Genomic DNA, 23417 nt, shown 5'->3' with positions numbered 1-23417 from the left:
TTTAGACCACATATATAGTACAGGTAGCCCTTGATTTACAACCATTTAGTGACCATTGAAAGTTAGTTAGTTAGTTAGTTAGTTAGTTAGTTAGTTAGTTAGTTAGTTAGTTAGTTAGTTAGTTAGTTACATTGATTGACATGCCACCCGTCTCAGAGGAAGTTACAATAGCACTGAAAAAAGTGACATGATAATTTCTCATACTTAGGATCATTGCAGAATCCCTGTAGACACACGATCAAATTCAGACACTTGGCAACTGAATTTATGACAGCTGCGATATCCTGGGTTCGTGTGATCACCTTTTGCACCCTTTTGACAAACGAAGTAAATATAGCTGATTCACATAACAATTCTGTTACTAACTTAACAATTATAGTGATTCGCTTAACAACCTTCTTGCTTAGCAGTAGACATTTTGGGCTCAATTCTAGTAATAACTAAAGGACTATGTGTAGGTAGGACAGGAACGCAAGAAGGCAAGAGCACAAATATCCAGAACTTCTGAAATAATTTTTATGAATGGCAATTTAGAAAAACACTAGACAGCCTGTGACCCATCGGTATTATCGTTTCAGATATATTTCCTCACTTAAAGAGAGAAATAGAATGATGATAGGTGATGTATGGGTGTGGCTGTATAAAGATTTACACAAGCAACTTGTGATCTTCCTTGCAAGATTCCCTACTTGCTTGCTTGCTTGCTTGCTTGCTTGCTTGCTTGCTTGCTTGCTTGCTTGCTTGCTTGCTTGCTTGCTTGCTTGCTTGCTTGCTTGCTTGCTTGCTTGCTTGCTTGCTTGCTTGCTTGCTTGCTTGCTTGCTTGCTTGCTTGAAGGAAGGAAGGAAGGAAGGAAGGAAGGAAGGAAGGAAGGAAGGAAGGAAGGAAGGAAGGAAGGAAGGAAGGAAGGAAGGAAATGTTGGCATGGTCCTACTGTCAGCCACACTGACTATGTAACCCCAGAAGCATGGTAATAATGCTGAAATGGCAAGAACTTTCCAAAGTTTCAATCCCACCGAAAGAAAGGGCCAAGCATTCATTAAGTTAGTCCATTTGAGGTACCTTGGTTGGAAATGTTTGCCATATGATGCATCGTTTCTCTCAGTTAAAGGCTACAGACACCAGAGTTTTAGCAGTAAAGAGATAACAAAGGAATTCCAATGACTGCAATGTTTCAGGGCTATACCTATTTATAGAATAAATTTTCAAACCCTTTTAGTTCTTGTTCTCTTGCCTGTACATCATAATAATCTGCCCGATCTTCTCTATTAAGTGGAAGGCCCAGCTTCCATCTGTCCTTATTCTGATAACAGGAGATGTTGGTTCCTTTTTTTCCCCCAGCAGCCTCTAAGAATGTGAGCGCTACCTGCAGAATCCCCAAAACCAGTAAATTAGAGATAAATTGCATTATTATTATTATTATTATTATTATTATTATTATTATTATTATTATTATTTGGATTTGTATGCCACCTCTCTCCGCAGACGCGGGGCGGCTAACAACAGCAGTAAAGCAGTACAACAAAATCCAATACTAAAAAACAGTTAAAAACCCATTATATAAAAACCAATCATACATTCAAACATACCATACATAAAATTGTGAAGTCCTAGGGGGAAAGTGTATCTTAGTTCCCCCATGCCTGGCGGCAGAGGTGGGTTTTAAGCAGCTTACGAAAGGCAGGGAATGTGGGAGCAATTCTAATCTCTGGGGGGAGTTGGTTCCAGAGGGTCGGGGCCGCCACAGAGAAGGCTCTTCCTCTGGGTCCCGCCAAGCGACATTGTTTGGTTGACGGGACCCGGAGAAGACCCACTCTGTGGGACCTAACTGGTCGCTGGGATTCGTGCAGCAGAAGGCGGTCCCTGAGATATTCTGGCCCGGTGCCATGAAGGGCTTTATAGGTCATAACCAACACTTTACCTTGTGAGAGTCTAATCAAGGATAGCCAATTTCTGTAACTAATTATGATCCCTGCTATATTCAAGGAGGGATTGGGGGCAAAGCTTTACAATAATATTTAAGTACAACTTTGCATGAGAGAACCTAAAAGTCTGATTTCTGCCTGGATCTACTGCTCATTCTGTCCTCTAGGTCCTAATTTCCACTATAGAGCAAAGGATGACTGTAACCTTCAGAGTGCAGAGCAGTGGTGGTGTCCCTGGAAAAGGTAAGAACTATTTCTGGAGTGGGGTTTTCTTGTTTTTTACTCTGAAAAACCCTTAAAATCCAAAATTCCCCTCCCACCTCACCAATGGCCCAAAAGCATGCAACTAATATTTGATTTTTAAAAATTGTTAAATTTCTTTGGTGCAAGAGTCTAAAGAACTGGCGGAAGGATGTTAAAAATGAAAATATGAGACAGCTACGTGAGGCAGCAGCCAAAGAAGCCAATGCAATCCCGGGTTGTATTAACACCGGGTTAGAATCAAGATCATGTGAAGTGTTAGTATCACTTTTTAAGATCTTGGTTAGGCCACACTTGGAATAATGTATCCAGGTTTGGTCACCACAATATTTAAAAGATACTGAGACTCTGGAAAGAGTGCAGAGACTGGAGGCTAAAGGATATGAAGAATGGGGAATCCCAGCAGTGCAAGAACAGGTGCTTCGGCTGGCAATGGAAGTCCGGACACAGGGATTCCCAGCAGCGCAAGGCAAAAGGAGTGAGTTTTGGGATTGCACGCATTATTCGCTTTTACATTGATTCCTATGGGAAACATTGTTTCATCTTACGAACTTTTCTACTTAGAAACCTCGTCACGGAACGAATTCAGTTCGTAAGATGAGGTACCACTGTATGTATGTATGTACATATAGGTAAAGCTAGAAGAAGTAATAAGTGAAGTGTAAATATACTATCTGGAAATGAAATAGTTGCAAAAGTGGTTAGTATTTACTTTATATGTTTATATTTCATGTATTTTCGTATATCTTGTTTGTATGATGTTTGTTTAAAATGTAAAAAATTCAATAAAAATTAATACACTAGAAGACTTACAAGCTCCCTTCCAACTCGGTTAATCTGTTAAATTGTAGTTTCCTATTCCAATTGACAGGCTTATTATGGGAAAATTGAAAATCAACCCTTTGGTTTTGAATGTTTATGGCATGTTCTTACGGAAGTGTGTGTGTGTGTGTGTGTGTGTGTGTGTGTGTGTGTGTGAGCGTGCAAACTACAAGGGATGCAGCCCAGCTACTCCATCCATAATCTCTGGATTATGAATCTTTTGAGACAGGATATCAACTCCATCTAGGGCACGTTAAGTAAGCAAGTCAAGGATATAATGAAAACCTAACCTAGAATTAATAGCAAGTATCTTGAAAGAGAGGAATTTTCTAATTTGGATTTATCTATGAATCTTAACATACGATACTATGAACCAAAACTATTAGCAGATGGCATATTCAACTTCTTGCACTTGCGTTTTCTGAGTCAGGCAGTCTGTCAGTCATACACTAATCACCACAGGATACTCCATCTCCCCATTTTCAGAAAGCTTTTTGGATGTGTGGCAGTAATTGCCTTTTCCCATTAGTACACTGTGAAAACAGCTGCCATAGCAACTAGCAATGATTTTAATAAATCTAGTCTGCTTTTTTCAAGGACAGCACATGGATGCTGGCAGTGACAACATTCTGGATAGCATGAGGGGGAAGGGAAACTACCATTAGCTTGCAAGGTCAGTGCTTTATTAAAGGCCAACAAGGCAGGCATGCAAATAACAAAAGATTTTTTATCCTGGAGGGAGAAAGTTCAAATTAGAACTATTTAGTTTTTCTGTTAAGCCAATTTTACAACTTAAAAAATAAATGAAAGTATATATATCCTCACCAGATAACAGTTTAAAGCAGAGGTCCCCAACCTTGGCAACTTTAAGACTTGTGGACTTCAACTCCCAGAGTGCCTCAGCAAGCTGGCTGAGGCACTCTGGGAGTTGAAGTCCACAAGTCTTAAAGTTGCCAAGGTTGGGGACCCCTGGTTTAAAGCAAGAAAAGCACAGAACCTCTGAAGGAGAAATGGAATGCTATGGAACCAATATTAGGCCCACAAAAAGTTCTTCATAAACCTTCTACCTATCTGATGGTAGGTGACGCCCCGAGTCCTCGGAGAGGGGCGGCATATAAATCCAATTAAATAAATAAATAAGTAAAATATATATGAATGAATGAATGAATGAATGAATAAGATAGAGGCAGGAGATGGGCCAGTTAAGAAGACCTGCAAGTTGGTCTGGTACAGGGGTAGGCAAAGTTGGCTCTTCTATGACATGTGGACTTCAACTCCCAGAATTCCTGAGCTAGCATAATTGGCTCAGGAATTCTGGGAGTTGAAGTCCACAAGTCACAGAAGAGCCAACTTTGGCTACCCCTGGTCTGGTACTCCAATGGGGGACCAGTATACTGGAAGTGGATGGTAGATTAATAACAGATCCCACTGTTGATCATTTGTATTTTATAATGTTTTATTTTTATTAGACACATGTTTTTGTATTGTTTTATTCTTTTTAACCATGTAAGCCTCTCAGAGTCACCTTGCAGGGAGATGGGCGGAAAACAATTTTTAATAATAATAATAATAATAATAATAATAATAATAATAATAATAATATTTTAAAAAACAACTAAAGAGTTGGATATCCTTCCTCCCTAAAAGCGAGGTCATTTAAAGGTGGTCCTTTACTTACAACCATTCATTATAACAACAGCTCAAAATTTATTTATTTATTAAATTTATTTATTTATTTATTTATTTATTACTTAGATTTGTATGCCGCCCCTCTCCGAATTTCTATGCTGCCTACCTCGGAAAAAATAACTTGCAATCCATTCCTGAAATTACAATTAACATACCATCCCAACAGGTTAAATGAAGCAATTTGGGCCCTTGGCAACTAGCTTGCATTTACCATGGCTGAAGACTAGCGGTTAAATGATCATAACTTCCAATCAGTTTCTGACAAGCACAGTCAATGAGAAAAGCTAGATTCACTTAACGGCCATACAATTCCCTTAACAACGATGGATCCAATCCCATGACGATCGACTTTACAATCACACCAATCTACACTGAAAATTCCAATTGCAACTACAGTCATAAGTCAAGGACAACCTGTATAACCCTTAAAAATGTATTATTAATACTAACACTAAGTATATATTAGGAGCATGCAGGGAAGATAATGCAACAATTTATTGCACAAGGTGGATTGCTATACTGTAATGCCACAATTTAATTGCGGAAGGTGGATTAGTATAGAATAGCATAATTAGTTAGAATTGCTTTTTCTATCATTTAAAACTCAATGGTTTTAACAGAGGAGAAAATAAAGTGATACATGAGCAAACAAAAGCAACAAATGTATGCAATTCTGTTCATTAATTATGAAATAAACAGAAACTAGGCAATGGAATAATTCAATTTATTAAAAACGGGCTTATAAAATACTTGGCAGCATACTTAGAAAGCTAGAATAGCAACTAGTAGAGGTGTTTATAATATTCCAATCACAAAACATTTAAGTTCTGTTGGTTTTATTCAAAGATGGAAAAAAAACACATAACGATGTTTTGATGAGCATGTTGTTTTAGAAGTTTTGGTTGTCCTCCCTTCTCCCACCCACTCAATACTTCCAATCAAATGAATACACTATCCTTATTAGTTTGCCATGAGGATTTTTAATTCTTTCTTTTTTTGGAAAAAAACCTCACCCTTAATCTAGTTTCTTTGTTGATTTCAAATTAATAGCCATCAATATGAATTTCTATACAATGGATGTTTGTTCCTTTGAGGAGCAAACCAAGACATCATGAATTCCAAATTTTCCTTTTTGTAGCTGGAATATTCATAATACTTCAGGTTTTGTTCTGAAGTATTCTGAAGCATTCCAAGCTTTCTTTCATCGGATAGTCAGTCTAATGGAACATTTCAAATGGGTCTAATTTTGTCCCAAGCTCAAAATAAAACAAATTTCCTGTTCCATGTATATCCTTAAAGAATAGAACAGAATCATAGAATTAGAACGAGCCGTTCCAACCATTGAATCTAGCCCTTACTCAGTGCATGAATTCAAATTAAAATATCAAGACAAATACATGTCCACCACGTTTCAACAAAGGCCATCTCTCCCCTAGACAAGGGTATTACAAACCAGAGTAAGTTTTAGGCAAGAATAATCAACCAGTCAATTTTATTTATGGCCAAAAGGCCCAACAAGTTACAAACTTAATTTAATTTGGCATTGAATTAAAAAAATATAAAACGTTATAAAATATTTAATAAATAGTACAGAATAGATTTAAAACTCCAGCTCACTGATTTATTACTAAAACTCTTGTTTTTACAGCCATAATTAAAAATTTGGATGCTGCCAATGAAATCTTAGATTCTTATTTTCCAATAATTTTTTTTCATAATCAGAAGTATGAAGAGGTATTTTACAAATTTTGTGGTTCTTCTCTTAGTTATAAAGAACTGAAATAAATAATCTATGTTCTCCAGGATACATGATACCTGAGTCTGAAAAGAAGCTGAGCGTAATCCAGGGCAAAGAGCACACGACTCTGAATACAAATAAACCTTGAGATAACTGCTGCCTGCACACATATACATTGTCATATGCACAAAGTGGGAACAAGGCAATGAAACCACTTTTGTTTCTCTCAAACTCAGCATTCAACTTCAGACTGTCTTAAAGATGCAACTGATATTGCACAGTAGACATACCAAGTGCACTTGTTAGATCCAAAACTACAAAGACTGGTACAGTAGATCTACAATTGGGTAGTTTGGTCTAGTGGGTAATGTGCTCAGCTAAAAACCAGAGTATTAATTCTAGAGCTACCTTAGGCATAGAAGCAATCCAATTCATCTCATAATATCTCCGAGACCGCCTTCTGCCGCACGAATCCCAGCGACCAATTAGGTCCCACAGAGTGGGCCTTCTCCGGGTCCCGTCAACTAAACAATGTCGGTTGGCGGGCCCCAGGGGAAGAGCCTTCTCTGTGGCAGCCCCGACTCTCTGGAACCAACTCCCCCCCGAGATTAGGACTGCCCCTACTCTCCCTGCCTTCCGTAAACTCCTTAAAACCCACCTTTGCCGTCAGGCATGGGGGAACTGAAACACCTCCCCCGGGCATGTTCAATTTATACATGGTATGTTTGTGTGTGTGTTTGTTAGTAAATGGGGTTCCTTTTAAATCTTTTTAAATATTTTAAAGCTATTTGGATTTGTTATGATTCGCCGTATCTTGTTGTGAGCCGCCCCGAGTCTGCGGAGAGGGGCGGCATACAAATCTAAATAATAAATAAATAAAATAAGGCAGTTGTTGTGGGGGGAAACAGGATGAAGAAACAATATTAGGTATGTTTGTTGCTTTACATTGTTTATAGAAGTAATAAAAGCTGGTAATTAGGAGGAGGAGGGGGGAGAGGGAGAGAGAGAAATATCAGTCTAATACCAAAATTTATTAGGAATTTAGACCCACGATTACACTGGATCACTCAACCTGGATCACTTCAATGTTTCATTTATTCATCTTCCTGAAACTATTTGACATAATAATCATTTTCATAAGAGAAAACCACATTAATATGCTTTACACCGTCAGACATACAAGTTGACACAAGCCCACTTTCAACTTTGGAAGTCCCAAAAACTGTAATATTATGCTGAGTCAGGGCTTCTTTTACTTTCCTGGAAAAGCAAATGTTTTGCAAATTAAAATAAGATGAAGGCATTTCATCACTATGTACACAGTTCTACATAAGGAAATGAATGTTGGCTTACCTGAACGTTAGTTCTATGTGCGATGCAGGAGAGTCTAAGCATGGGTTATCTTCTCATCTGATTGGCCAGGGACTGACTTGCAATTTCTTTGGCCATGCCTGTTCATCCAGCCGAGCTCCAGTTTTTTTCAATGAAGACCTGCATCTGGAGAAGGCGCAGTCCATCTGATACACCGACCACTCCTGGACCCTGGACCATACCAGAACCAGGGTGAGATTGGACTCTCCTCATAGCACACATAAAACGAACATTCAGGTAAGCCAATGTTCATTCTCCTGTGCGCTGCTTGGAGAGTCCAAGCATGAGATATACCCCAGTTAAATTGATGAAGGATGGGAAACAGATTGGCCCAGGGTCCCCTCGGCCGGTAGAACCCGTTGCAACACTCATCTCCCAAATGCCGTGTCCACAGAGTCGAACACGTCCACTCTGTAATTCTTCACAAACAGCAATGGCAAAGACCACCTGACTGCTCTGTAAATCTCGAGGATAGAGGCCTGGTGGCCGCACTCCTAGTCAAGTACACTGTTGTGATGTGGTCCAGAGGTGGCCTAGCCTGATGTTCATAGGCCAACACAATGCAGGCCTTCAGCCAACAACCGATGGTGGATGGTGATACTTTATTGCCCATCGACCTGAGTTGAAAGGAAACAAAGAGCACCTCCAAACTTCTGAATGCTTCCATCCACTTGACATATTTGCATAATGCCCGGCAAATATCTAACATATGCCAATGTCTCTCACTCAGATACCTAGGATTGAGACAGAAGTCCAGCAGAATAACTTCCTGAATTCTGTAAAATAAGGTATTGACCTTCAGAACACACATAGGATCTAATTGAAGGACCACCCGGTTGGCATGAAAAATACATAAGTCCTGACATACCGACAGGGCAGCAAGTTCCGAAATCCTATGCATTGAGGTTATGGCAATGAGAAAAACAACTTTGAAAGTCAACAGTCTAATACTAGTGTCACGGAGAGGCTCAAATGGAGATGTCATAAGTGCTTGTGGTACAATTGTCGGGTCCCAGGTAGGATACCTGTAACAGGAGGGGAGTTGCAAGTTGTAAACTCCTTTCAAAAAACTATGCACTTTGGGGGGATGCGGGAGAGGTGGTGCCCTCACCCTGAATGACGGTGGACAAAGCTGTCACCTGTCTGCAAAGGGTAATGGTGGATAGGCCTTCGACCAACGCCACCTGTAGAAAGTCCAAAACCTGTGGTAATGTGGCCATGGTAGGTAATAAGTTCCAACTGGCACACCAATGAGTAAAGGCTGTCCAAATAACCTCGTATATCCTGGTTGTCGATGCTCTTCTGGAGGCTAGAATGATGGTAATTAGATATTCTGAATAGTGTCCTCTCCTGAACGTCTCCCACTCAACTGCCAAATGTCCAGGTGCCACACGGTTCCTTGGCAAAGGGAGTTCTTGTGCGGGGGAATTCTCCAAGGATGCAACACAGATAGTGACATCAGGTCTTCAAACCATGGCCTCCTCGGCCAGTGAGGAGCCACAAGAATCATCTCTGCTTCCTCCTCCACGACCTTCCTGATGACCCATGAAATCAGTGGGGTCAGAGGGAAGGCGTACAATAGTTCCACCAGCCAGGAAAGCCATAGGAAATGGTCCCTTCCACTGCTGGGTTGTGGAAACAGGAGATAAAGTGTGGAAGCTGCACATTCTAAGGACTGGCAAATAAGTCCAGTGGTGGATGACCAAACCTGTCCACAATCTGGCCGAAAAGAGCTGCATGGAATTGCCATTCAGACTGGTCAAGAATTGTTCTGCTCAACCAGTCTGCCTGTGTGTTGGTCACTCCCAAAATGATCAGCAGGAGCAGCAAAAACGAAAGTAGCAGCAGTTTTGATGTGAAACCCTAAATAGGGTCACAAATGCCAGAACGCTAACTGCCTCACGACCACCAGCCAGCAACATAACCACTCGCGTGGAATCAAGCTGGGAGATCACTAACAACTCCAGCTCTGAGAAGGAAAAAAGGGCTCTTGCAGCTTTAAGACTCCTTAGAAGGCTTGCCATGCCCCTCTGAGCTGATTGGAGCTGTAGCAAAAAACTGCCCACAAAATGGCCACCCACAGCGAGCCGATCAGGGAAAGCCAAGTGAAGTTCATTTTATCACAAAACCAAGACTTTAAAGGTGGAATGCTGGTGTGCGGTTTAAATTCAAGCCACTCTTCAGAGCCAACACCTGGCATTGGCAGCTAAAGTACCGCATGGGCACAGAGTCTACAGGCCTCCCACAAACGCACCAGTCACTTCCCAGCCAATTAGACAATTTTCAATTTTATTTTAATACAATGTCCAATTAAATTCCTAATTAAATCTTAATCAAATCAATGAAATGCAACAAATCCCTGATAATAATCAGGAGCAACTCAACCTGCATCCCTCAAAGCCGACTAAGTTGAAAAAACTGCATCTCAGCCAGAGGGATAGGTGGGGCCAAAGTAATTGAATCTCAGTCCCTGGCCAACCAGATGAGAAGATAACCCATGCTTTGGCTCTCCAAGCAGCGGAGAGAAAAATCACAGTATTTGTTAGTCAATGTTCTTCCTTCTTTGTATGATTTTTTTTTTAAAGGTAAAAGTCATTCTCAGAAACAACAAACATAATAGTTAATGCACCAGGCGAGAAAACAGGAAATTGTGACTTCAAATCTAGCCATAAAAATCAGCAGGGTGACTTTGGGCCACTCATTCTCTCACACCCCTAAATAATAAACAAAATATTCTGCACTTAGCCATTTGATCTCACTGAAGTCAAGGAATAAGAACTTAAATGATCTAATGCAAGCTACAATTCTGTTTCTATATTTGCAATGGACAATAACAAAACTCCACCCCATACTCTACGAAAAGAAAACTGCAATCACTGACATTTAATGATATGCCTTCCACCATAGTTAGTTTCTTCTAAAGGCACTATTTTAGTCTACATAAAAAAGCAGACACACATAAACACTAACACAACACAAAAACATCCCAGAAGGCTCTTGTAGATCTTTCCCTTGAAGGAGGAGCTTGAGCTTGGCCCAGATCTCAGGACCTCAAGACCCACTAGGGACAGGGAACGTGTTGATGCTACAGCCAAACATTACATAAGACTTCTTATTTTAGTTCATGCTGTTAGGAGTGGAAAGGAATCTGAGCATCTAGACACAGAAATGGAGTCCAGCTAGTTTTATGCTTTTTATAGCACAGAATCAAATAGCACATTTTGCTTTACTGCAGCCAAGCACTCCTGGAAGAAACTGATATTAGTATAACAATTGCATTTTTTAAAAAAAGAAAATTTCTCTACACTTTTAATGTATGAGAAACCTAGTAGGAATTTCTTCCAATGAAAGCCAACTATCAAACTTGATTGAAATAATCGAAACAACAGGCATTCTGTGTGTGTGCGCGCACACACACACACACACACACACATATATATATATACGTCCAAGTAAAAACATATGTGCACGTCCGTGTCGCAATGAATAGAAAATCAATTTATCTCATATAAAAACTAATACATTTCTGCCATGATTATCACATCAAAATTGCAAATGTGCTACAGTGCTAGAATTATACTACTTCCAGATGGAGGGTAACATTGCGTCTGGTTCACACATTACTGTTAATTTATCTAATTTTGCATTTTCAAAATAAAAAATTCATATGCTTTTTTAAAAAAAATCTGCTATTGTCCAAATTTAGAAGTGCAATTACTGTATCCAATTAAAATGTAAGAAAGACGTCTACCCTATTTATTTTTCATTAGACTTCCATCATCCTTTCCTACAGGAACAAGTCTTTCCTCCTCTATTGCCCCCCATATATTGAATCCACAAGGTCGGCTGGGCTGAGGGATGGTAATCAGAACAGTGTCAGTCCATTTCTATTGCTGAGAGTGGGAATATAAAGGTAGTCCTCGACTTACGACCATATTTGAGCCCAACACTTCTGTTGCTAAGTGAGACGATGCTAAGTGAATCACTGCAGTTTATTCAGCTAGTAACATGGTTGTTGAGTGAATCTGGCTTTGACTATTTTTGACTACCTGTCAGAAGGGTGGGAAAGAAATGATCACATGACCTTGGGACACGGGATTCGTCATAAATCTGAGCCAGTTGACAAGCATCCCAATTTTTATCACGTGATCGCTGCTGCAACGGATATGTATGAAAAATAACTTTTTTCAGTGATGATGTAACTTTGAATGGCCATTAAGTGAACCATTGTAAGTCGAGGACTACTTCTAAATGGGGTTTATGGTAACCTTAAAACTTTGTTTTATGTTTGGTATGAATGTGCTGTTTGGTTTTTTAAATAATGATAGGGTTTTATATGTTTTTTAATATTAGATTTGTTCCACTACTATATTGTTTTTATTACTGTTGTGAGCCACCCCGAGTCTTCAGAGAGGAGCGGCATACAAATCTAATTAATTAATTAATTAATTAATTAACCTACACACACTTTATTAAAAAACAAACAAAAAATGGCCTCACGGACAATTGCTTACAAAATATGTATTTATTAAGCAATATTGTAAACGTTTATCTGGGGAGAAAAAATATTTATATGATATATCCTTTATTACAATTAATGATTCATTAAAATATATAAATAATTAAATATTTACAAATATTGATAGCATTTTAATTTTAAACTCATTCGCTGTAGATATAAGAGGACTGGGTTGGGTAAACAAAAGTAAACAAAAAAAAATTGGCTGGCTATACTTCATGGTTATAATGAAGCCCTACCAAGTCTTTTAGCATAGACTACAAAGGTGACAAATTCAAGAAACAATTCAAATTAATACTTTCTGCCCCTTCCATTTGAATTGAGAGACCTGCTGTACTAAAAGCAATTTAACTTTAAGAAAAAAAGATTCTGAATGCTAGGAGAGCCCTTCAACACAAAATAACTATTTGGAAAGTACAGTGGTACCTCTACCTATGAACGCCTCTACTTACTTACAAACTTTTTGAGATAAGAACCAGGTGTTCAAGATTTTTTTGCCTCTCCTCAAGAACCATTTTCCACTTACAAACCCGAGCCTCCAAAACTGTAACCAGAAAAGGCAGGGAGAAGTCTCTGTGGGGCCCCTCTAGGAATCTCCTGGGAGGAAACAGGTCCGGAAAAGGCGGGGAGAAGCCTCCGTGGGGCCTCTGTAGGAATCTCTTGGGAGGAAAAAGGGCCGGAAAAGGTGGGGAGAAGCCTCCGTGGGGCCTCTCTAGGAATCTCTTGGGAGGAAACGGGGCCAGAAAATGTGGGGAGAAGCCTCTGTGGGGCCTCTCTAGGAATTTCCTGGGAGGAAACAGGGCCTCCACCCTCCCTGTGGTTTCTCCAACGCACACATTATTTGCTTTTGCATTGATTCCTATGGGAAAAATTGCTTCTTCTTACAAATTTTTCTACTTAAGAACCTGGTCATGGAACGAATTAAGTTAGTAAATAGAGGTACCACTGTATTCCATGACAAAATAAGTACTCCTGATATACAGCTGATCAGCGGCTATATCATAAGAGGTAAATAATTAATCCAAGACTGCATTGCAAGTAGGATATAATCAGCAAACTAGCAAATTCTTACAGGGGTGAATATGAACAGAGGATATAAGTTATATAGCCCTGATGGTAAACCTATAGAGCCATATCTGCAGGCATATGAGCCATTGCCATAGCTCAGCTCCAACATGCATACTCACGCCGGCCAACTGATTTTTGGCTGACCCCATCCATGCCACCCCTCCCTTCCCAGGAGACTCCACATGGCCCATTTTGGATAGCAGGTAAGTACAGGGCTCACACAGAGGCTCTGGGAGGGCATTTGAGCCGGGGTGGCGCAGCAGGTACAGTGCTGTACTGCAGGCCACTGAAGCTGACTGTAGATCTGAAGGTCAGCAGTTCAAATCTCATCACCGGCTCAAGGTTGACTCAGCCTTCCATCCTTCCGAGGTGGGTAAAATGAGGACCCGGATTGTGGGGGCAATAGGCTGGCTCTGTTAAAAAGTGCTATTGCTAGCATGTTGTAAGCCACCCTGAGTCTAAGGAGAAGGGCGGCATAAAAATTGAATAAATAAATTAAATAAATAAATAAATTTTCGGCCACTAGTGTGTCTCTGGGGCAGGGGAGGTCCTTTTCACCCTCCCCAGGCTCCAAGAACGCCTCTGGAGCCTGGGGAGGGCAAAAAACAGGCCTATTGGGCCCACCAGAAGTCACAAAATGGGGCGCTCCAGCCTCTGGAGGCTTCAGGGAGGCCTGATAGGACCAAAGATGTGGGAAGATGTGCATACATGTGTGGGGTAGCATGGGAATTTGTATGTGCATGCACAGGGGGGCAGAACAAGGGGTCCTGCATGCATGCATGCATGGAACGGGGCATGTGAGGGGCATTGAATTATGGGTGTGGGCACATGTGTGTGTGCTATGTGCATGCGCACACTTTCGGCACCCAAGGAAAAAAGGTTCACCATCACTGGTATATAGCATGTAGAGAAGGTTAAGTATCTTGGGAAAAATGGTGTCCTTCCTTAATAGCAATTCAGTTGTACCTCTACTTCAGAACTTAATTCGTTTCGTGACCAGGTTCTTAAGTAGAAAAGTTTGTAAGTAGAAGCAATTTTTCCCATAGGAATCAATGTAAAAGCAAATGATGTGTGCAAACACATTAGGAAAAAAATAAAAGCTCGGAATTGGGGTGGGAGGAGGAGGAGGAGGAGGAAGAAGAGGAGGAGGTAAGTCGCTGCCGGAGGAAAAAGATGAGATGAGGGGAATCAAAAAATCCAAAACTTTAAGGCTTAAAAAAAAAAGAGGGACTCTCAGGCGGCAAGGAGGAGCATGCACCTCTCATACACCTGGCGCGAGGCTGCCTTCCATACACTGCTTCCCATACACTGGCTGCTGCTGCTGCTACCTGCTGCCTCTTCCTTCATGCTGAGGGGCTCCCCTCTCCTCTCACTCGCTTGCTTTGTAGCCGGAGCCTTTCCTTCGCTGTGATGACTCCTCAGCTGCCCAGAGCGAAAGGAGCGTTTCTTTTCTCTGGATGCTGGCAGAGGTTTATTCCCTGTCCAAGCGCCCGGAGAAAGGAAAATGCTTCGTTCGCTCTGGACTGCCAAAGCCTCCTTAAGCACCACCAAAAGGCTCCTCTGGCAGCCCAGATGGCCGTGATTAAAGGAGGAATGGCAGGAAATTGGCCAGGCCTTTGTGCCGCTCTCAAATTTCCTGGGAATTTTTTCCGGGCTTGGGTTCTTATCTAGAAAAGTTCTTAAGTAGAGGCGTTCTTAAGTAGAGGTACCACTGTACTATTAAGCAATGGATTTTAAGTTCTCCAGAAGCCATAGGGTAACAGTAACTAAACATGTAAAATTTTTAATACCTCTGTATTTATATCTTGCTATCATGTAGGAATCCTATAGGTTGCACTGCAAATTCATCCGTATGTACTTGTAGACCAAAACTGGTTTGCAATTTGTAATGCCCTAAAATGCTATCTATTATACAGTTCAAGTATATTTCTATGTATGGTAATGCTTAGTGAAAGTGCAGTACATCTGCAGAAAAGTAGATGATGTATTAAGATACTACATAAGCACTGCTAGTATCAGAGACAGAGATACAGCAGGAGGATTACTGAGATTCTATAAAAGCACCCAAATCTTTTAGTATAAACATAGCACATCTGCCATTTAAGGAAACCACTTAGGTCAAACATTTCGCTGCAGCTATTTCATCTCTACAGGAAATAAATCCTGGATTCATACAGCAATCATGATCCGATTTATCCCAATCCCAGCTCAGGCAGCTTTATGCCACTCTGCTAACAAGATCAAGGCAGGTTAAACGGGATTTATCCAGGCTGATCAGAGATGGATTAGATAATGAAACCCAACTACATAAAGCTATCTGCTCTTGAACAAGTTCATGAATGCCACAAAGAAAAGCATGGCACAGTGTCCATACCTCTTGATACCATATGTTGTATCAAGATACTGTTTCCCGCTATGCTCTTTGGCCTGGAATTTAAAATATCATACATGAAGCACATTTATATCTAGAGGTTTGCTTAGGTACTGAATTATTTGCTCCTTTGCAATCTAAATCTGTTTGTAGCAATAATAGAAAATACTAGGATAAAACTGAGAAATCTGGGGCGCCAAAATCTATATTAGATTTTTTTTGGATCTACTAATACCAACTTTATGGATCTATAATTTTTTGCATTCCAGAACCAGCAATTGTATACCACAAATAATAGCCTGTATTAACCTAGGTTCACACATCTTGCTAAGCTATATTATGGTTGTTTTTATGTAACTGATTGTGAGTCCAGCTATACTTATAACCCATAATTTAATGAGCCATGATAGTGTAGTGGTTAGAGTGCATTACTGCAGGCTACTTCTGCTGACTGCTGGCTGTTCAAATCTCAACAGGCTCATCATTTAATGAGCCATGAAGACACAGTGATTAGCATTCATTACTGTAGGCTACTTCTGCTGACTGCAATTTGGCAGTTCAAATCTCACCAGGCTCAAGGTTGACTCAGCCTTCTGTCCTTCCAAGGTGGGTAAAATGCGGACCCAGATTGTTTGGGGGCAATATGCTGACTCTGTAAACCAATTAGAGAGAGCTGTAAAGCACTGTAAAGCAGTATACAAGTCTGAGTGCTATTTATGGGTGTGATTTGTGAATTCCATGTAAACTACTGACTTTCTTATAACTGAGTTAGGTAAACATGGGAATATAGAAGAAATATTATGGCAATTAAATTGGAAGCTTGAAAAATAGCAGATATTTTTGGGTAATTTTGGTAATTCCAGCTAAAAAGTTTGAGAACCTTAGTATAATCCATCTATAACACACAAGGCTGGGGAGTGAAGTGTAACTTTTTTTAAAATGCATTTTTTTACTAAGATATAAAATGGAGGAAGAGGCAGTAAAAGAAATGATGATTAGCTGGGCCAGAAACTTTGGGCATAATATAGAATTAGAACGGAATCAACTTAGGAAAAGGAACTATATATTTACGACAGCAGTGGCATACAAAGAAAACCTTTACTAAATGTTTTATAAGTGGCATTTGCCTCCAGCAAGATTGGCCAAAATATTTCCAAATTTATCCCTGAAATGTTGGATATGCAATTTCAAATCTGGAACATACTATCACATGTGATGGATGTGCTCCCTTGCAAGGAAGAACTGGTGTAAAATTCAAAGGTAATTGGAAGAAACTACAAAGCAAAAAATTGACTTGAAACCAGAACTGTTCCTATTAGGAATACTAGACTCAAAAATAAATAAGAAACTTCATTACATTATACTACATATATTCACTGCAGCTAGAATTACATTCGCACAAAATTGGAAACAAAGTAACATACCTTCAGACAAAATGGACAAAATGGCCATGGAGATATGATTACAAAAGAGATATGATTCGGATTACTATGAAGCATGGAATAAAATGTAAAATTGGCTTGAAAATAGAAAACAATATAGTAATTGATAGAATTATTAATTGGAGTAATTAAACAGTATCAAATTTAAAGATGTAAATATAAATGTAAATAAACTGTAGATATGAATAATTAGTACTTTTATAATTGTTAAAATATATATCATTACAATGTTACTATATTATATTGCTATTGAGAAGTAAATGGATAGGAAGATAATATAAAATAAAGAAGTACAAAGGCAAATTATGCATGTCAATATGGAAAGTTGTAAAAGAATTCTAAACGGTAAATATTGTTATGTTATGTTATATTTTTTGTATATATGTCTGGTTTTAAAGAGAAAACTGTTTAATAAATTTTTTTTTTTTAAAGGAGGAAAAAATGCAATATTTTCATATGTCTAATAGGTAATTTACAATCATGGTAATTAATTTTATAGCTGAAGATTATACTTGCCATCATATCTATTTTTATAATAAAATCCCTAAAAGGTCATCAGCTGCATGAATTAAGGGAGATTAAACTTTTTTTATTATAGTATTAATTCATATAAGAAATCTCATTAATCAGCAAGGGGGTGGTCTATCACCAATTTCATTGTATTGTAGTGTGTGATAGGCTCATTATTTTCCTTACTGTACCCTGCCAAAATAACACAATAACCCTAAGTTGACAGTAGGGATCTGTTTCCATTTGGACTGAACAATGGTAAAGTAACAATATATTTGTTATATAGCTAACTGAAATGTTTACTATCAAGAATAAAGAAATATGCTTGTAAAAATTTATGCATGGTATGTCTGTGTGTGTGTCTGTTAGCATATGGGTTTTTTTAAATATTTAAATATTTTAAATTTGTCTGATTGCTTATGATTTGTTTCTACGTGTTGTGAGCCGCCCCGAGTCTTCGGAGAGGGGCGGCATACAAATCTAAGTAATAAATAAAAATAAATAAATAAAAATAATATATCAAAATTCTTCCAATAAACAAAAAGGACAAGATAATAAACAAAAAGCCAATGCAATATCCAGGAACACTTTCTAACCTATTGGCTTGGATCAACACATCTGAAACTTCTCTCATGAAAACTGATTATGAGGATCGGATGACCTTGCTGAATGATCTGGAATGTAGGGCGAAAGTGCATGGTTAGGGTGGAAATCATTTCTGCCCTTCATCTAATTCCTCCCTTTTTGCAGTTTCTATGCCACTAACCTTGGGATTCAGTAACGTACTCCAAAGCCCAAAGGATCCTTTGGGAAAGGAACAGGTTCCTGGAAAAGTCAACTATACAGTGGTACCTCTACTTAAGAACTTAATTCATTCCGTGACCAGGTTCTTAAGTAGAAAAGTTTGTAAGTAGAAGCAATTTTTCCCATAGGAATCAATGTAAAAGCAAATAATGCATGCAAACCCATTAGGAAAGAAATAAAAGCTTGGAATTTGGGTGAGAGGAGGAGGAGGAGGAAGAGGAGGAGGACAGTAGCTGCCGATGGAAGAAGGTGAGGTGAGGGGAATTTTAAAAAATCCAAAACTTTAAGGCTTAAAAAAAAAAAAGAGGGACTGATATCACGGAGACGTTCTTCCTGTCCGGCCGAAACGTGGACTCCAGGAACGACATCTTCGTGATGTCAAAGCTCCGCCCCTGGAATTCCCTATTGGGATTCCCCATCTCCGTTTGAGCCGACAGCTCCACGGCTCTTCTGCAAAGGTGAAAGCCGGGCGGCGGCGCTTCTCGGCGGCTTCCCGAACCCGAACCCTGAACCCGAACTTTTGCCAAACCTCCGGGTTCAGCGTTCAGGAGATCGCCGAGAAGCCCCCCGGCTGTTTCGGAAGGTGAAAGCCGGGTGGCGACGCTTCTCAGTGGCCTCCCGAACCCAAACCTGCAGAAACTTCCAGGTTCGGCGTTCGCAGCAGCGGGTTCGTATCTCAAAAAGTTCATATGATGAGGGGTTCGTATCACAAGGTACTACTGTACTCAAATAACATATCCTAGATCTGAATGAATGAAATATTCTCATTGAATATTTCATTTGCACAACTATTCCATGTGCACAACTATTCCATTTGCACAACAGCATGTGAAATTGGTTGTCAATCAGTATTGCTTCCTAAGAGGACAGTTTGATTTCACAGAAGTTTGATTTACTTGGAGTTATAATCTGTTGTTTAACAGAATATAACAGAATTCTGTTATTTATTTTTTTGACCAGTGTATAATTGTGTATTAAAATATATCAAGATTCTTTTGCACAAAAAAATCTTTGCTCGGTTGAGTCTGCCATTCATATCTGTACAAAGATACTGAATGCAAAATCCATATTGTGGCAAAAGCTCTATCAGGTCAACTCCAGATTACAAAATAGCATGTACCCTTTTGACACTTCTGGAACTTTTCGTGTAAAGTGAAGATAAAATAAACCTTTAGAAAAAGGGTGGTGGTAAATGCTGTACAACTCATGCCGCCCAAAAGATTTTGGTTGCTCTTATTTTTGTTTTGCCTTAATTGTTGCACATCTGTACTTACTTTCTGTAGGAAATGTCAGTTACTCTTTGGCCAGAGGAGTTGGCAAACATATGATGTGAATGAACTCTATTTGCTACCTTTATTATGAACAAACGTTTATTTTTTCAAAGAAACCACAGATTAACTTTGTGCTTTGTGACTCACGTAAAGCTTTATAAATTCGAAGTAATTCCATTTGAAATATAATCCTAGGAATCCATTCAAATGTAAGTTATTCAAGGTTCAACAGGACTCACAGTTCACTGCTACACATGTCTGTTAAAAAACCTGTGAGGCTTATTTCCAGAAAGGAATGGATAAGATTACATCCTTACACCCAGATGAATATTATCTAGCTGCAGTCTTAGGCAGAAACAGAAACAATTTTATTTATTTTATTTATTTATTTCATTTGTCAAACATGTATAGGATAGTAGTTTGTGTAAACTGCATACATTGGCATCCTTCAGTCTCAAAAGGCGATGGTATCCATGCTCTGGATTCCCAGATTTGTATAAACATAACATAAGTAAAGAGTAATGATAAAAGTAATGATAAAAGAGGACAATAGGGCAGGGACGGTAGGCACAATGATGCCCTTATGGACGCCCCTTACAGACCTCTTAGAAACGGGGAGAGGTCAACTATAGACAGTCTAAGGTTAAACTTTTTGGGGTTTGAAGAAGAAACCATAGAGTCAGGTAGTGCATTCCAGGCATAGATCACTCTACTGCTGAAGTCATATTTTCTGCAGTCAGGTTTAGAGCGGTTTACATTTAGTTTCAATCTATTACGTGCTGGTAAAACGGCTTCCTAAAACACTGGCTACAGTTCTTCCAAAACTAAATAACCAAGGCATCAGAGACCTAAGAAACTTTTTTAAAAGATCAAAATATTATTTTCAGATAAGCTACCCTCAAAGAAGAATCCTTACTAAGTACTGGACTACAATCTACCTTTACTGAAGATGGTGGAAGCTGCAAATCAACACATCTTCAGGTTGCCACACCAAGGAAGTCTAATCCAGATGAAAAGATAACCTTGTTGTAACATACATAAATACATATAATAGTAATAATAATAACAAGAGTCGGAAGGGACCTTGAAGGTCTTCTACTCCAACCCCCTACTTAGGCAGGAAATCCTACATTACTTCAGACAGGTGATTATCCAACATCTGCTTAAAACTTCCAGTGTTGGGGCATTCGCAACCTCCGGAGGCAAGCTGTTCCACTGACCAACTGTTCTGACTATCAGGAAATTTCTCCTTAGTTCTAAGTTGCTTATCTCCCTGTTTAGTTTCCATCCATTGCTTCTTGTTCTACCCTCAGGTGCTTTGGAAGAATAGGTTGACTCCTTCTTCTTTGTGGCAACCCCTGAGATACTGGAACACCGCTATCATGTCTCCCTGGTCCTTCTTTTCATTAAACTAGCCATGCCCAGTTCCTGCAACCGTTCTTGATATGATATATGATATGATATGATATATGATTTTATTTTATTTTATTTATTTATTTTGTCCATAAACAATAATACACAGTGAAGGTAATAGAGGACACCTTCACGGAAATAGAATTAGAGAAAGAATAGAAGAGAGAATGTAGGATAAAATAAATCAATAAGAGAATAGAAGAAAGATATAGGGATAGAAGAGAAGATATATGGGATATACAGTAGGTATGATGTTTGTTTGTTTGTTTGTTTGTTTGTTTGTTTGTTTGTTTGTTTGTTTGTTTGAGTTGAGTTGAAAGGAACCCTGCAGGTCATCAAGTCCAACCTCCTGCTCAAGCAGGAAATCCTACACCTCCCAGGCCAGATGGAAGTCCAATCTCCTCCAGAGTATGTGTGTGTGTGTGACATGTTTTCGGCCTTGTTCTGGCCTCATCAGCTAGCCATACCCTCACTGGGATTTGAACATATACATATATATCAACCAGAAAACCCATGTTGCGCTCCCTTCTGCTCCTGACTTTCTCATTCCGATTAGTCTTAATGCAGTGTTTCCCAACCTTGGCAACTTGAAGATATCTGGACTTCAATTCCCAGAATTCCCCAGCCAGCGAATTCTGGGAGTTGAAGTCCAGATATCTTCAAGTTGCCAAGGTTGGGAGACTTCCCAGCACGTGGCCCTGCAACAAAACACAGCAATTGTTGTGACAACCTATAGTAGTACTGTAATGCCACTACCACTCGTGTATCCAAGCCAGGGGCGCTGCTCTATAGGGAGCCCTCGGTTGGGGGGATTATTTATGGGAGCCGAGGGAGGCCGTGGAGGTCTTTCGCTCTCCTCCTCATCCTCCTCCAAGGCCAAGGCCAGTGGGAGGCTCCGGGGCCTCTCCTATTCGCCAATGCCTGCCTGCTCGCCTGGCTGTACTCACGGTGCTCCTTCACGAGAGGGACCAGCATCCCGCCTGGCGTGGACGCGCCGTGAGGGAAGCGCGCGCCTTTTATTATTATTATTTTACGGGGGGGGGGGGGCTTGCGCAACGAGCGCAACGCTAACCCACCTGCATGCCTCCTCCCGTGTCCGCCTCCGCCTCCGTCCTCAGCCTCTTGCTTTGGCCACTCTCGGTTGCGTCGCCGCCGCTGCCGCCGCCGCCGCCGGGCATTGCCGGCTGCTCCAGTTCGGGCTCCCGCTTGACCCCTCGAGGGGTTGGGACGCCGACGTCGGGCACGAGCTGCGTGTGCTGGACGCCCTCCGCCATCCGAGCCGGACCCCCGGCCGCCCCGCTTCCCCTATAGGGGGAGCCGCCGCTGCCGCTGCCGCCGCCGCTTCACAGTCCCCACCAGCCGACCACCGAGCGTTCTCTCTCTCCGCTGCTCTCCAGGCCCGGCCTGGCGGGTCCGACTACGAGCACGGCTGGAAAATGCCTCAGCCCCCCACCGGCCGAGGGGAGCGGAAGCCCCCCCCCTCGCCGCAAGGCAACCTCGGACGCGCGGGCCCCGCCGAGCAGCGCTGAAAGTCCCGGAGGAGATCGCGGTGGCGGCGGCCCCAGCAAAGAGCAATCGCCGCCAGAGACGTGGAGGTGGGAGGGAGGGAGGAAGAGAGGCCGAAGCCCTTCGATTATCTTCGGAGGGGGAATTACGGCTCCCTGCGATCTCCCCCCCCCTTCCTTTCCGTTCGGCAATCTTCGGAAATGGCGAAGGGAGCCGAGGAGGGGAGGGGAAGGGCGGAGCTACTGGCGGGGACTTGAGGCTTCGCCGGGAAGGGCGGTTCGGGCGGGCGAGTTGAGTGAGGAGGGAAGGCCTGAGGCGGCTGGTTCTGCTGGGCGGCGGCGGTAGTTGAGGAAGCCAGGCGCTCGGGGCGGCATTTTTTTTCGGGCCCCCCTCCAGCTAGGGCGAAGACAGAGGAGGGAAGATTCGTTGGGTCTCTTGTTTTATAGATAAATTATCAGGGTTCTCTCTGGTCTCCACTCCAAGAAACCGCGCTAGACACTCACATGCCTAAATTCAGTTTATTTTTATTTATTTATTTATTCATTTGTCCAATACACAATACATGCGTATTCCTGGGGTTCCAACTTGCCACCGTAAATACTTCAAACACACAAAGTTTACGGAATTTAATTTGGAGATAGCGTTGGAAGGCACTTTATGTATGTATGCATGCATGTATGTATACATATAGCATCCATATGTATACATA

The 23417-nt window shown here is 40.8% G+C and overlaps 1 protein-coding gene across 4 annotated transcripts in view; it reads right to left on the bottom strand.

Annotated features, from left to right (window-relative positions):
• Positions 1-22913, bottom strand: part of RBFOX2 (RNA binding fox-1 homolog 2) — a 247223-nt gene extending 224310 nt beyond the window's left edge. The window contains exon 1 of one of the 4 annotated variants that reach the window (XM_070756214.1): positions 22279-22913. In XM_070756214.1, coding sequence (XP_070612315.1) covers positions 22279-22476 — 198 coding nt within the window. In that variant the 5' untranslated portion in view covers positions 22477-22913. The remainder of the gene's footprint in view (positions 1-22278) is intronic. The other 3 variants (XM_070756211.1, XM_070756212.1, XM_070756213.1) reach the window with 3 other exon arrangements.
• Between the last annotated feature and the right edge of the window lie 504 nt (positions 22914-23417).

This window comes from Erythrolamprus reginae, chromosome 6 (genome assembly GCF_031021105.1).
Source record: "Erythrolamprus reginae isolate rEryReg1 chromosome 6, rEryReg1.hap1, whole genome shotgun sequence".
NCBI lineage: Eukaryota > Metazoa > Chordata > Lepidosauria > Squamata > Dipsadidae > Erythrolamprus > Erythrolamprus reginae.
This window is presented reverse-complemented; position numbering and strand designations above follow the sequence as displayed.